Source organism: Rhinopithecus bieti, unplaced genomic scaffold (genome assembly GCF_001698545.2).
Source record: "Rhinopithecus bieti isolate Rb0 unplaced genomic scaffold, ASM169854v2 scaffold_51154, whole genome shotgun sequence".
NCBI classification, from domain to species: Eukaryota; Metazoa; Chordata; class Mammalia; order Primates; family Cercopithecidae; genus Rhinopithecus; species Rhinopithecus bieti.
Window position 1 is genome coordinate 116982 of NW_016820246.1, and position 12742 is coordinate 129723.

The window sequence follows — 12742 nt, forward strand, 5'->3', positions numbered from 1 at the left end:
TTGTCACTAATGTGATTTTTTTCTTGTTATAGATTACAAATGTTGGATCACTTTGCTGAATGTGTTAAACAAGCTAAAGGTGTTCGCCAGCAGGCTGTGCAGCTTAACATATTTACTGCTGTTCTTAGTGCACTAAAGGTATTTACTTTTAAAGTGTGCTATTCTGAAATAAGATTTTAATTAATGCATTTAATAAGCCCCAGATATAGCAAGATTATTATAATGTTTATATGTATATCACTTGGTAACTATGCCTTTATATTAGCTTAATTACTTGAAACTTTATGTTAAGACTCGGTGTAGTTAAATAAGCATTTTATATTTTAATGTTGTTAAAGTTTATGTTTCAGTTTGCACTTCAGATTTTACAAGTGCCAATAAATTCTTTCAGAATTTTCGAAGATGTTTGATGAATGAAATCTGATATTCTACTGAAGGTTAACTAAATGGAACTGAAGCTTGATTTGTGGTTTAGGCCATAAATCATGTGAGGCAGTGTTATATAGTTGAAAGAATGTTGCATTTAGAGATTGTGTTCTAGTTAAGCTGCTGTAGGTTTGTGTCCAGAGTAATTTCCTTAACCTTTTTTTAACTTTTTTTGAATTGTAGTTTCTACAGGTATGAAGTAGAATACAGTAGTCCCTTCCTTATCCACAGTTTTGCTTTCTGCAGTTTCAGTTACCTGTGGTCAACTGTGGTTTGAAAATACTTTAAATGGAATAATTTATAAGTTTTCAGTTGTGCAGCATTCTGAGTAGCATGATAAAATCTTGTACTGTCCTGCTTCATCTTGCCCTGTCCTGCCTAGGACGAAAATCATCTCATTGTCCAGTGATTACACACTTTCTGCCCTACCTGTCTGCTAGTCACTTAGTCACCATCTGTCTCAGTTGTCTGATGGGCTGCTGCGGTATGGCAGCACGTATGTTCAGGTAACCCTTATTTTACTTCAGACTGGCCCCAAAGTGCAGAAGTAGTGATTCTGGCAATTTGGATATGCCAAAGGAAAGCTGTAAAGTGCTTCCTTTAAGTGAAAAAGAGAAAGTTCTCAAGAAGGAAAGAAATAATATCATGTGCCAAAATTGCTGAGATCTACAGGAAGGGCAAGTCTTCTGTCTGAAATTGTGAAGAAGGAAAGAGGAATTTGTGTTAGTTTTGCTGTCCCATCGCAAATTACAAAAATTACGGCCACGGTATGTGGTAAGTGCCTAGTTAAAATGGAAAAGGCATTAAGTTTGTGAGTAGAAGACGTGAACAGAAACAAGTTCCCATTGACAGCAATCAGGTTCCTAATCCCATGGTCAGACATCCAAGGTGGTCCTTGGAATGTGTCCCAGAGGGGACCACTGTTACAAATATTTTGCCCATCTCACGGAGTTCATGCATCATACTAGGCACTCTATCATAACATATTTGAATACTTTTTATATTATTTAGCGCTAAGCTTAAAGTATTGTTTTAAAGTAAAATGGTAACAAATATGTGTTTGCATGAGCATGTCTTAAGTCAGGCTTAAGACATGCTCATTAATCAGTGCCTATATATATCCCTTTTCTCTGATGTTTACAAAACCTTAAGTCATGTTTTGTAAACATCAGGGGAAAAGGGATATATATAGGCATTGATTATAGAAATAAAGGTTGGCCGGGCACGGTGGCTCAAGCCTGTAATCCCAGCACTTTGGGAGGCTGAGACGGGCGGATCACGAGACCATCCTGGCTAACACGGTGAAACCCCGTCTCAACTAAAAAATACAAAAAACTAGCCGGGCGAGGTGGCGGGCGCCTGTAGTCCCAGCTACTTGGGAAGCTGAGGCAGGAGAATAGCTTAAACCCGGGAGGCGGAGCTTGCAGTGAGCTGAGATCCGGCCACTGCACTCCAGCCTGGGCGACAGAGAGAGACTCCGTCTCAAAAAAAAAAAAAAAAAAAGAAAAGAAATAAAGGTTTGGGGCTGGGCACGGTGGTAATCCCAGCACTTTGGGAGGCCAAGGCGGGGGTATCACCTGAGGTCAAGTTTGAGACCAACCTGGCCAACATGGTGAAACCCCATCTCTACTAAAAATACAAAAATTAGCCGGGCATGGTGTCAGGCGCCTGTAATCCCAGCTACCAGGGAGGCTGAGACAGGAGAATCACTTAAACCTGGGAGGCGGAGGTTGCAATGAACCGAGATCATGCCATTGCACTCCAGCCTGGGGGACAGAACAAGACTCTCTCTCAGAAAAAAAAAAAAAAAAATACAGGTTTGGACCATTTATATAACCGTTAGTATATACTCTATGAAGAGACCGTCAACTAATTTGGACCTGTGAATTTTTTAAAAAAGGAATGGGGTGGTCATGGTCTCCTTCAGTGATTGGGAGAATGGTGAACCAACTGTAATGTTGCTGTACCGATTACACTTTTCTTCATAGATATGCTAATGCCTCTGTTGTAGTTAACATTTTCCCCATGCAATGTGACATAGATTTTTGGTCTCAAATAAGTAAATTAAGTTCCAGGGTGGTAAGTACAGTGAGAACAAAGAGAGTGACATTTAATATGATGAACAAACTACTTCAACATTCAGTTACTGATTATTTTACCATCTTTTTTTTTTTTTTGAGATGGAGTTTCACCCTGTTGCCAGGCTGGAGTGCAGTGGCGTGTTCTCGGCTCACTACAACCTCCGTCTCCTGGGTTCAAGCGATTCTCCTGCCTCAGCCTCCCGAGTAGCTGGGATTACAGGCATGCGCCATCATGCCCAGCTAATTTTTGTATTTTTAGCAGAGACGGGGTTTCACCATTTTGGCCAGGATGGTCTCAATCTCCTGACCTCATGATCCGCCCCCCTTGGCTTCCCAAAGTGCTGGGATTACAGGCGTGAGCCACTGCACCTGGCCACCTCATTTGTTTTTTATTTATTTTGTTTTGTTTTGTTTTGTTTTGTTTTTTTGGAGATGGAGTCTCGCTCTGTCACCAGGCTGGAGTGCAGTGGTATGATGTTGGCTCACTGCAGTCTCATCTCCGCCTCCCAGGTTCAGGCGATTCTCCTGCCTCGGTCTCCTGAGTAGCTGGGATTACAGGCACATGCAGCCACACCCAGCTAATTTTTTTTTGTATTTTTAGAAGAGACGGGGTTTCACCATGTTGGCCAGGATGGTCTCGATCTCCTGACCTCATGATCTCCCCACCTTGGCCTCCCAAAGTACTGGGATTACAGGTGTGAGCAACCACGCCCGGCCTCATTTTGTTTTTAGATATATGTTGATTACACTGTTTAAGTCATATAATTGTCTTCTGTGAAATTTTTATATAAACTATTCAAAGTTTCATACTCATCAAGAGTTTTCCTCTTTCCAAATATTTGCCGTTGATTCTGAAATCACTTTTTTGTTAAAGATGTCTTAAAAGATAGAACCAATCCGTTTAATGGTTTGTGCTCTATTTCATAACAGGTGAAATAGGAGAATGTTTCCTTAGAGTGATAAATTTCATTTAAATAATGGTTGATTTAGTAATACAGTGTCCTTGATATATGTAAGCAACTTTTAAGTACTAGTCTTTGAATAGAGACACTCTTTGCAATTAGGGAGTGTTTCATAGATCATATTCTGAAATCGTATTTAGGAAAGTAATTACCATGAATTTAACAGTTACACATTCTAGGCATTAGTACATACATGTGAAAATTGACTGAAGACAATAACTTATGAAGATGTATGTATATTTTAGAAAGATTGCAGCATGTATTTTTCCTTTATTTGATATGAATTGCAACGCCAGGTATGCCTATAATCCCAGCACGTTAGGAGGCTCAGGCAGGAGGACTGCTTGAGCTAAGGAGTTTGAGACCAGCCTGGGCAACATAGTAAGACCCTGTCTCTACAAAAATTTTTTAAAAATTAGCCCAGCAGGCTAATTTTTAGCAGGCACGCACCTACAGTCCCAGTTACTCAGGAGGCTGAGGTGAGAGGATTGCTTAAGCTCAGAAGGTCGAGGCTGTAGTGAGCAGTGATTGTGCCACTGCACTCCAGCCTGGGCAAGGGAGCAAGACCTTGCTTTAAAAAAAAAAAAAAGTCATGAATTATGAATTGCTGTCTTTTTTTTTTTTTTTTTTTATGTAGGGCTTAGCTGAAAACAAAAGTACTTTAGGACCTGAGGAAGTTCGTAAATCTGCCCTAACACTGGTTATGGGTGCTCTGGACAACCCAAACCCCATCTTACGTTGTGCGGCAGGGGAAGCTCTTGGAAGAATGGCTCAGGTGGTTGGAGAAGCAACTTTTATTGCTAGAATGGCCCAATATAGCTTTGACAAGTAAGTGAGTTTCTTTACTAACAAGTTTCATATGTAGGCAAAGATGTCTTTTAAATAATAATTAACTGGAGTATATGTTTTCCACATGGTATATAACGTGATAATATTTTGTGGGTTTTTTTGTAATGATGTCAATTTTTAATTTAGCAGTTGATTCAACTCTAGAATCTGGGAAAGTTGTAATATGTTAAATACTTTCTGTGTGGAGAGGGCTTCTAATCCGGCTCTTGAATGTTACTTAATGGAATCAAGAAAAATGTTAATAAGGACTTCTCTCAGTTATGTGTATTCACTGAAGAGGTCCTCTGAAGTCATTGTCTCTTCTCCCTGCCTTTCCTTGTCCCTCTTTATTCTTTCTGCTAATTATCCACTTTTTGGGATAAGCCATTCTTTTTCTAACTGCTACCAAGTTTTCCTCTTAAATTATGACTGAAACAGAATAGTTAAGCATCAAGTTTTAAGGATTTACTTACATGTTAATTATAAAGAGTAATCTCAGAGACCCAAATAAGTATCATTAAGATGATGAGTTGCAGTTATTAGTGACTGTCGAGTTGTTAATCAAGTGCATAAGTAGAGAAATTAAAAATCAAGGATTGTCAAGAATTAACACTGTGTTATGTAAATTATATCATTCTTAGCTTGGTATTAAATATACCAAACTACGTCATGATCATTAATAAAAGAGAAAGAGTATGAAGCAGTGGCTATGAAGTAGTAGTTCTGAAGAATATGTATTTGCTGAATTATTGCATATCTGTAAATAGCTTTCCTTGTCTTGACTTGTGAATGGCAATTTGGTTATTCGATAATGCCCTAATGCAGTAAGGATAATATGAGTAGGCAGAAAACAGTTAAAATATAACCAGACACTTAATCTTCTGCAGAATGATTGCTGCTATTTTCTAGCAATAGATTAGTTTTCCTCTTTCCAAATATTTTCCATTGATTATGAAATAGCTTTTTATTAAAGATTTATTAAAAGATAGAAACAATCTTAGTTATCCATTTAATGTTTTGTGCTCTGTTCATAACAAGTGAAGTAGGAGTATGTTTCTTTAGAAAGCTCTTGAAGGATATCTTTTTTTTAATTACAAGGAGTTTTATTTTATATGTCCTTGGCCTGGCGCATTGTCTTCTGCCTGTAATCGCAGCACTTTGGGAGACTGAGGTGGGTGGATCACTTGAGCCCAAGAATTCTGGATCAGCCTGGGCAACATGGTGAAACCTTGTCTCTACAAAACATACAGAAATTAGCTGGGCATGGTTGCCTGTACCTGTAGTCCCATCTACTTGGGAGGCTGAGATGGGAGGATCGCTTGAGCCTGGGAGGTGGAGGTTGCAGTGAGCCAAGATCATGCCATTACTCTCCAGCCTGGGTGACAGAGCAAGACTCTGTCTCAAAAAAAAAAAAAAAAAAAAGTATGTGTCCTCAATATCTGTAGGATACTGTATTTATTTTGTACTTTGAAACACAAGGGCATTTCATTTATTCATACCTGCCCAATTTAGTGGTTTACAAGTATCAGTGCTTGCCTTCATTATCTTTTTCAAATCCTTAATTGTGATCTAAAATAATTATTATGAAGATTTTGTTACTCATTTTTTCACATTTTATTTAAAACTGGGATTTTTCTTAAATTCTGTATGAAATGTCATAATATTTGGCAGCATTTTAATTCTTTTATACTGCTATGTAAAGTAATGGTACATTTTTAAAAACTATGGTGTCTTAGATTTGGCAGAATCTGGCTGTATTTTGGAAAAACTTGTCTTTCACAGCCTCATTATATTAGACTGTTTTCATCAACATCATCTCTTGCTGATATAATATCTGACTGTGAAACGCTAAAATCAGCTATCGCTACAGGTCCATCATTGATATTTGCACATTGAAATCTTATGCTAACTTAGCATTAACACAGAAATTCACAGAAATTAAAATAGGAATCATTCTGTAAACCATCCTAAGGAAGTCAATAGGGAGTACCTTTTTTTTTTTTTTTTTTTTTTTTTGAGGCGGAGTCTCGCTCTGTCGCCCGGACTGGAGTGCAGTGGCCAGATCTCAGCTCACTGCAAGCTCCGCCTCCCGGGTTTGCGCCATTCTCCCGCCTCAGCCTCCCGAGTAGCTGGGACTACAGGCGCCCGCCACCTCGCCCGGCTAGTTTTTGTATTTTTAGTTGAGACGGGGTTTCACCGTGTTAGCCAGGATGGTCTCGATCTCCTGACCTCGTGATCCGCCCGTCTCGGCCTCCCAAAGTGCTGGGATTACAGGCTTGAGCCACCGCGCCCGGCCGGGAGTACCTTTCAATTGCTTAAGACCCAGTTCGGATAAAAATAAAAATCTTTGATAGTTGAATTTATTTCCATTCAATTGAAAGTCACTTTGAGACCTCTGAGAAATGTATATTCTTATATCTCAGATTATTTACTGTGAATAGATGATTATCACTGTGAACATTGATTCTACTTTGTAGTTCACTAAACTGTAACTTTTTGAGAAATAATAACACAAAGGTAACTTTCTGATCTGTATAATGTTTTAGAATTCACAGATTGCATTTATTCTTAACTTCTTTATTCCTCAAAACAACTGCTCTTTAGTAATAATAATAATTTCACTTAGATAAAGAAATGGAGGCTTAGAGAGGTAAAGATTACTTACCCAAGGATAGATATATGTTAGAAATACTGTTACGGATAGACCTAGTTTACTTCATTCATTGCTACTTTTCTTTTTCGGTTTTTTCTTTTTTTTTTTTTGAGATGGGATCCTGCTGTGTTGCCCAGGTTGGTCTCAAACTCCTTGGCTAAAGCAGCCCTCTCACCTCAGCCTCTTGAGTAGTTGGGATTTCAGGAGGGACACACAACACCCAGCTTTATTTTTTTTTTTTTTTTTTTTTTTGAGATGGAGTCTGGTTCTGTCACAGGTGCGATCTTGGCTCACTACAACCTCTACCTCGCAGTTTCAAGTCATTCTCCTTCCTTAGCCTCCCATGTAGCTGGGATTACAGGTACACGCCACCATGCCTGGCTAATTTTTGTATTTTTAGGAGAGACAGCATTTCACCATGTTGACCAGGCTAGTCTCGAACTCCTGACCTTAGGTGATCCACCCACCTTGGCCTCCCAAAGGGCTGGGATTACAACCATGAGCCACTGCACCCAGCCTGCCACATTTCTTAACATCTGTTCTGTGACAGCACTTAGAATTTTCTGTTGTTTACAATAGGCAAACTGGCCGACTAGAGTCTTGGGGATGATTATTCATCTCTCGATTTTTTTTTTTTTTTTTTGAGACTGAGTCGTACTCTATCGCGCAGGCTGGAGTGCAATGGCGCAATCTCAGCTCACTGCAACCCTCCGCCTCCTGGGTTCAAGTGATTCTTGTGCCTCAGCTTCCTGAGTAGCTGGGATTATAGGCAACTGCCACCACGCCCAGCTAAGTTTTGTATTTTTAGTAGAGATGGAGTTTCACCATGTTGGCCAGGCTGGTCTTCAACTCCTGACTTCAAATGATCCACCCACCTTTGCCTCCCAAAATGCTGCCATTACAGGCATGAGCCACTCTGCGCCTGGCCCATCTCGACCTTTTTTTTTTTTTTTTTTTTTTTTTTTTTTTGTAGAGACGGGGTTTCACCGTGTTAGCCAGGATGGTCTCGATCTCCTGACCTCGTGATCCACCCGTCTCGGCCTCCCAAAGTGCTGGGATTACAGGCTTGAGCCACCGCGCCCGGCCTCGACTTTTATGAGGTTGTCAGAAGTCTGGTTGTGGATAGCTTATTGAGAGTTTTAATAAAGTTTTGAAAATACAACCAAAATTGCTTTTTAGGCTGCTTTGTTAATTTAGTTGCTTTATTCTTAGTAGTATTTTGTTCTGTTTTCTAATAGTAGTTGACTGTATTGGTGCGTGATTATGAGTCATAGTATTTTATGGCTTAAAAAAGTATTCCTTCGTAGCTCCTTTTATTTGCTCCTTTCCATTGTTTAAAATGAGGTTTACATGTTAGCTTCATTTCAAATCTCTACATTACTAGTTAAATATGAACAAAATGATGAAATCTGTTCTTTCAGATACACATTAAAAGAATATACAGGTCTTTCACTGCCATTAATGGTGGAGTAACAGGGACTGTATTTACCCTTGTGTCTTAAACTGCTAGAAAAACAGATAAATAAAACAACAGTTTTGAGACATTGGACAACAGCCAGCATAGGACAGTGATTCCTAGGGATGGGAAAGAAACAAAGGGAACACTAACATTGCTCCAGATTACTGCTTGAAGAAAGTTTCCAGGCTTAAGTACAGAAATAGGAAACCCAAACTTGAGGAGAGAGCATTTGCAATTTGGGGAGGCAAGGTAGCTGGAACGTGTAAGGTGGAATAACAGAGAGGAGAGAGCTGTGAACAGAAGGGTCATCTAAAGTCTTTGGCCGAATACTGATATGTGCAAGAATACAAGGAAACTACCCAAGACCAGGGAAAAAACCACCAAAAGGGAATAGGTGAAACAGTGTTCAGAACTCACAGGGCTGAGAATATTTCGTGTTCCCACTATTCAGAATAGAAAGACCTCCTGAGGTGAAGCCCTCAGAACGATATTGCTTCAGTAATGGGAGCAATGTCCCTGACCCACCCTAAAAAAGCTTAAAAGCAAACCTTGAAAAAATGAAACTGATTCTTAGTAGTAGCTTAACTATATCCCAGAACAAAACTCAGCAGTATTTAAAGGAATACAATAAATGGAGCAACTCAGCATTGTAAAATTCATAATATCCTATATCCAATCAAAAATTACCAGACACGTAAAGAAGCAGGAAGATAAGAACTCTTACTTGGAGAAAACATCAATCGATAGAAACAGGCCCAGAAATGGAAAAAAAAAAAAAGATGAAATTAGCAAAAAATATTAAAAGAGCTGTTATAAATACGCTTTACATTTTCAAGGAAGTACAGGAAAACCTAAGCATGATATGAGAAAAAGAATTTGTAAGAACAGCCCAAAGGAAACTTCTAGAAGTGTAAAATGTGTGTGTGAAATGAAAAAATACGGCCGGGCATGGTGGCTGACGTCTGTAATCCCAGCACTTTGGGAGGCCGAGGCGGGCGGATCACAAGGTCAGGAGATCGAGACCACGGTGAGACCCGTCTCTACTAAAAAAAAAAAAAAATTAGCCGGGCGTGGTGGTGGGTGCCTGTAGTCCCAGCTACTCAGGAGGCTGAGGCAGGACAATGGCTTGAACCCGGGAGGCGGAGCTTGCAGTGAGCCAAAATAGCGCCCCTGCACTCCAGCCTGGGCGACAGAGCGAGACTCCGTCTCAAAAAAAAAAAAAAAGAAATGAAAAAATACACTGGATAGGATTTACAGAGGATTAGACAATGATGTAGGAAACAACAGGTCAGTCAGCTGTATTTGTGTATTGACATCTTACACCAGCTTAGAATTAAGACTGAAATTCACAGAAATTGAGAAAAGAATCATTCCAGTAATGTTGAAGACATAGAAACTATCAAAAATGTGGCACAGAGAGAAAAAAGACTGGAATTAAAAATGAACAGAGTCTCAGTGACTTCTGGGACCAATATCAAGCTGTGTAACATGCATATAAGTGAAATCTCAGCAAAGGGTAGGTCAGAAACTCTCAGACATTGCCAGTAGAAATGCAGAATGACACTTTGGAAGATTGTTTGATGGTTTCTTATAAACATAAATATACCCTTCTGTTTCGCCTAGCTGTTCTAGGTATTTACCTAAGAGAAATGAAAATGTGCGTGCATACAAACACTTGTACTCAAACTTTTATAGTAGCTTTATTTATGAGAGCCAGAAACTGGAAAGTATCCACAATTATCGATGGTTGAATAGATAAATAGTGATGTATTCATAAATGGAATATTGCTCAGCCATATAAAAAGAGCAAACTACTTTTACAATAAATTGGATGAATCTTAAAAGCATTATTCTGTGTGAAAGAATCCAGACCCCAAAGACTAGGTACTGTCTGATTTCATTTGTATGAAACTGTATAAAAGGTAAAACTATAGTGATAGAAGACAGATCAATGGTTGCCAGGATGTTGGGGGAAGAAATATGACAACAAAGGGACCTAAGGCAACTTTTTATGGTGATGAAAATGTCCTATATCTTGTGTTGTCAGTATGGCAACTACTACCCACATACAACTGTTGAGCAATTGAAATGCATTTTGCCCAAATTGATACACGCTATGAATGTGTAATACATATTGGATTTTGAAGACTTAGTTCAAAAAAAGAATGTAAAATATCTCAATGATTTGGTATGTTGATTACATCTTGATATTTTAATATTTTGGATATATTGAGTTAAATAAAATTTATTGAGATTGATTTCAAGGCAGGAGGATCACTTGAGGCCAGGCGTTTGAGACCAGCCTGAACACTAAAATTTTCAATTCTGTTAAAAAAAAATAATAATTTCACCGGTTTCCTTTTTGTCTTCTGGAGTGTGGTGACTAGAATATTTTGAATTACATATGTGGTTTCTATTAGGGACTTCAAAAAGTTCTTGGAATAATAGAATGAAAAGGTACAAGTAAAAAATACAAACTTTTTTCTTGACATAAGCTCCATCAGGTTCAAGACACTTTTGTAAGTGATGATACCAGCCATTTAGTTCATCCCTAAATAACTGAGAATCCTGGGAATTTAACCATGTCAGTGAAGTCTTTTTGGGATTATTAGCTGAAGAAAATGAGCACGCTTTGAATATTTTTTTTAAGATTAGGAAACAAACAAACAAAAAGTCATAAGCCAAATCAGGACCATAAAGTGGTTGTCTAATGACTTTCCACTGAAACTCTTGCAGAATTGCCCTTGGAGAAGAACTCTCTAGTGAAGCTTTCCCAGTCATTTTTCCGCTAAAGCTTTGGCTAACTTTCTCAAAACACTTTTATAATGAGCAGATGCTATTGTTCTTTGGCCCTCCCGAAAATCAAGCAGCAAAATGTATTAAGCATTCCAAAAAACTGTTGCCATGACCTTTGCTCTTAACTAGTCCACTTTTGCTTTGACTGAACCACTTTTACCTCTTGGTGTCTATTGATTTGATTGTGCTTTGTGTCAGGTTCTTACTGTTACAGTCATGTTCCATCTCCTGTTACAGTTCTTGAAAGAAATGCTTCAGGATCTTGATCTCACTTGTTTAAAATTACCATTGAAAGTTCTGCCTTGTCTGCAGCTGATTTGGGTAGAACAGTTTTGACACACATCAAGTGGAAAGTTTGCTCAACTCTAACTTTTCAGTCAGAATTATGTTAGCTGAACCAGTTGAGATATGTATGTTGGCTGTTATTTTTGCTGTTAATCATCAATACTCTTCAGTTAGGGCACAGATAAGATGCATTCTGCATTATTTTCTCTCAAATTGATGGGTGTGATCTTCAGCTGTTGGACTTCATCTTCAACATTATCTCATTCCTTCTCTTCTTTTTTTTGAGACAGAGTCTCACTCTGTCGCCCAGGCTGGAGTGCAGTGGCGTGATCACGACTCACTACAACCTCTGCCTCCTTGGTTCAAGTGATTCTCCTGCCTCACCCTCTGAAGCAGCTGAGATTACAGGCACGACGTGCCACCATACTCAGCTGATTTTTGTATTTTTAGAAGAGACAGGGTATCACCATGTTGGCCAGGCTGGTCATGAACTCCTGGCCTCGAGTGATCCACCCGCCTTGGCCTCCCAAAGTGCTGGGATTACAGGTGTGAGCCACTGTGCCCAGCCTGCCTCATCTCTTCTTAAAACGAGATATTCATTTTCATTTGCTGATATCTTTGAGAGCCTTGTCCCCACAAACTTTCATAAAGCATCGGTGATTTCACCATTCTTCCACCCAAGCTTCACCATAAATTTGACCTTTGTTATTACTTCAGCTTTAGCAGAATTTATGTTGCTCTGATAGGGGCACTTTTCAAACTGATGTCTTATCCTTCTTAGTGCCTAAAACTAGATCCTGTTCAAATGTGTTATAACAAGTTAGTACAAGTTTGTTTTGGTACCCCAAAATATTGAAATCCATGTATACTTCTTGCATGATGCGTAGTTTCCATGAACTTTTTGAAGACCCCTCATATTCATCTTGAACATCCCTGTTCTAATTATTATGCCGTGGTTACATACTGTATACTTATCAAAACTCATTAAATTGTATATTTTTATATACATTTAAAATGTAATTGTATACCTGAAGTTGGTGCATACTGTATATGAGTCTCAAAGCTTGTTTTTTAAGGTAATGTTCATCTCCTTTTATGTATTTGAATTTATTTAAAATATATTTCACAAAGAAAAAAGATTGACCTTTTTAAAAGAGGTTCAAATCATAATTATAGGGTATTTCTTAAGTGTAAAATATTTTATGTAATACTGTGAATACAAATACCTTTTTACTATTTTTTTTTTTTTTTT

At 38.6% G+C, this 12742-nt stretch overlaps 1 protein-coding gene across 1 annotated transcript in view; it reads left to right on the plus strand.

Annotated features, from left to right (window-relative positions):
* The window catches only part of HEATR5B (HEAT repeat containing 5B), a 118379-nt gene that overhangs the window by 33616 nt on the left and 72021 nt on the right, over positions 1-12742 (plus strand). Inside the window, 2 exon segments of the mRNA XM_017859688.1 lie at positions 33-138; positions 4107-4297. Of these exon segments, the coding sequence (XP_017715177.1) occupies positions 33-138; positions 4107-4297 (297 nt within the window).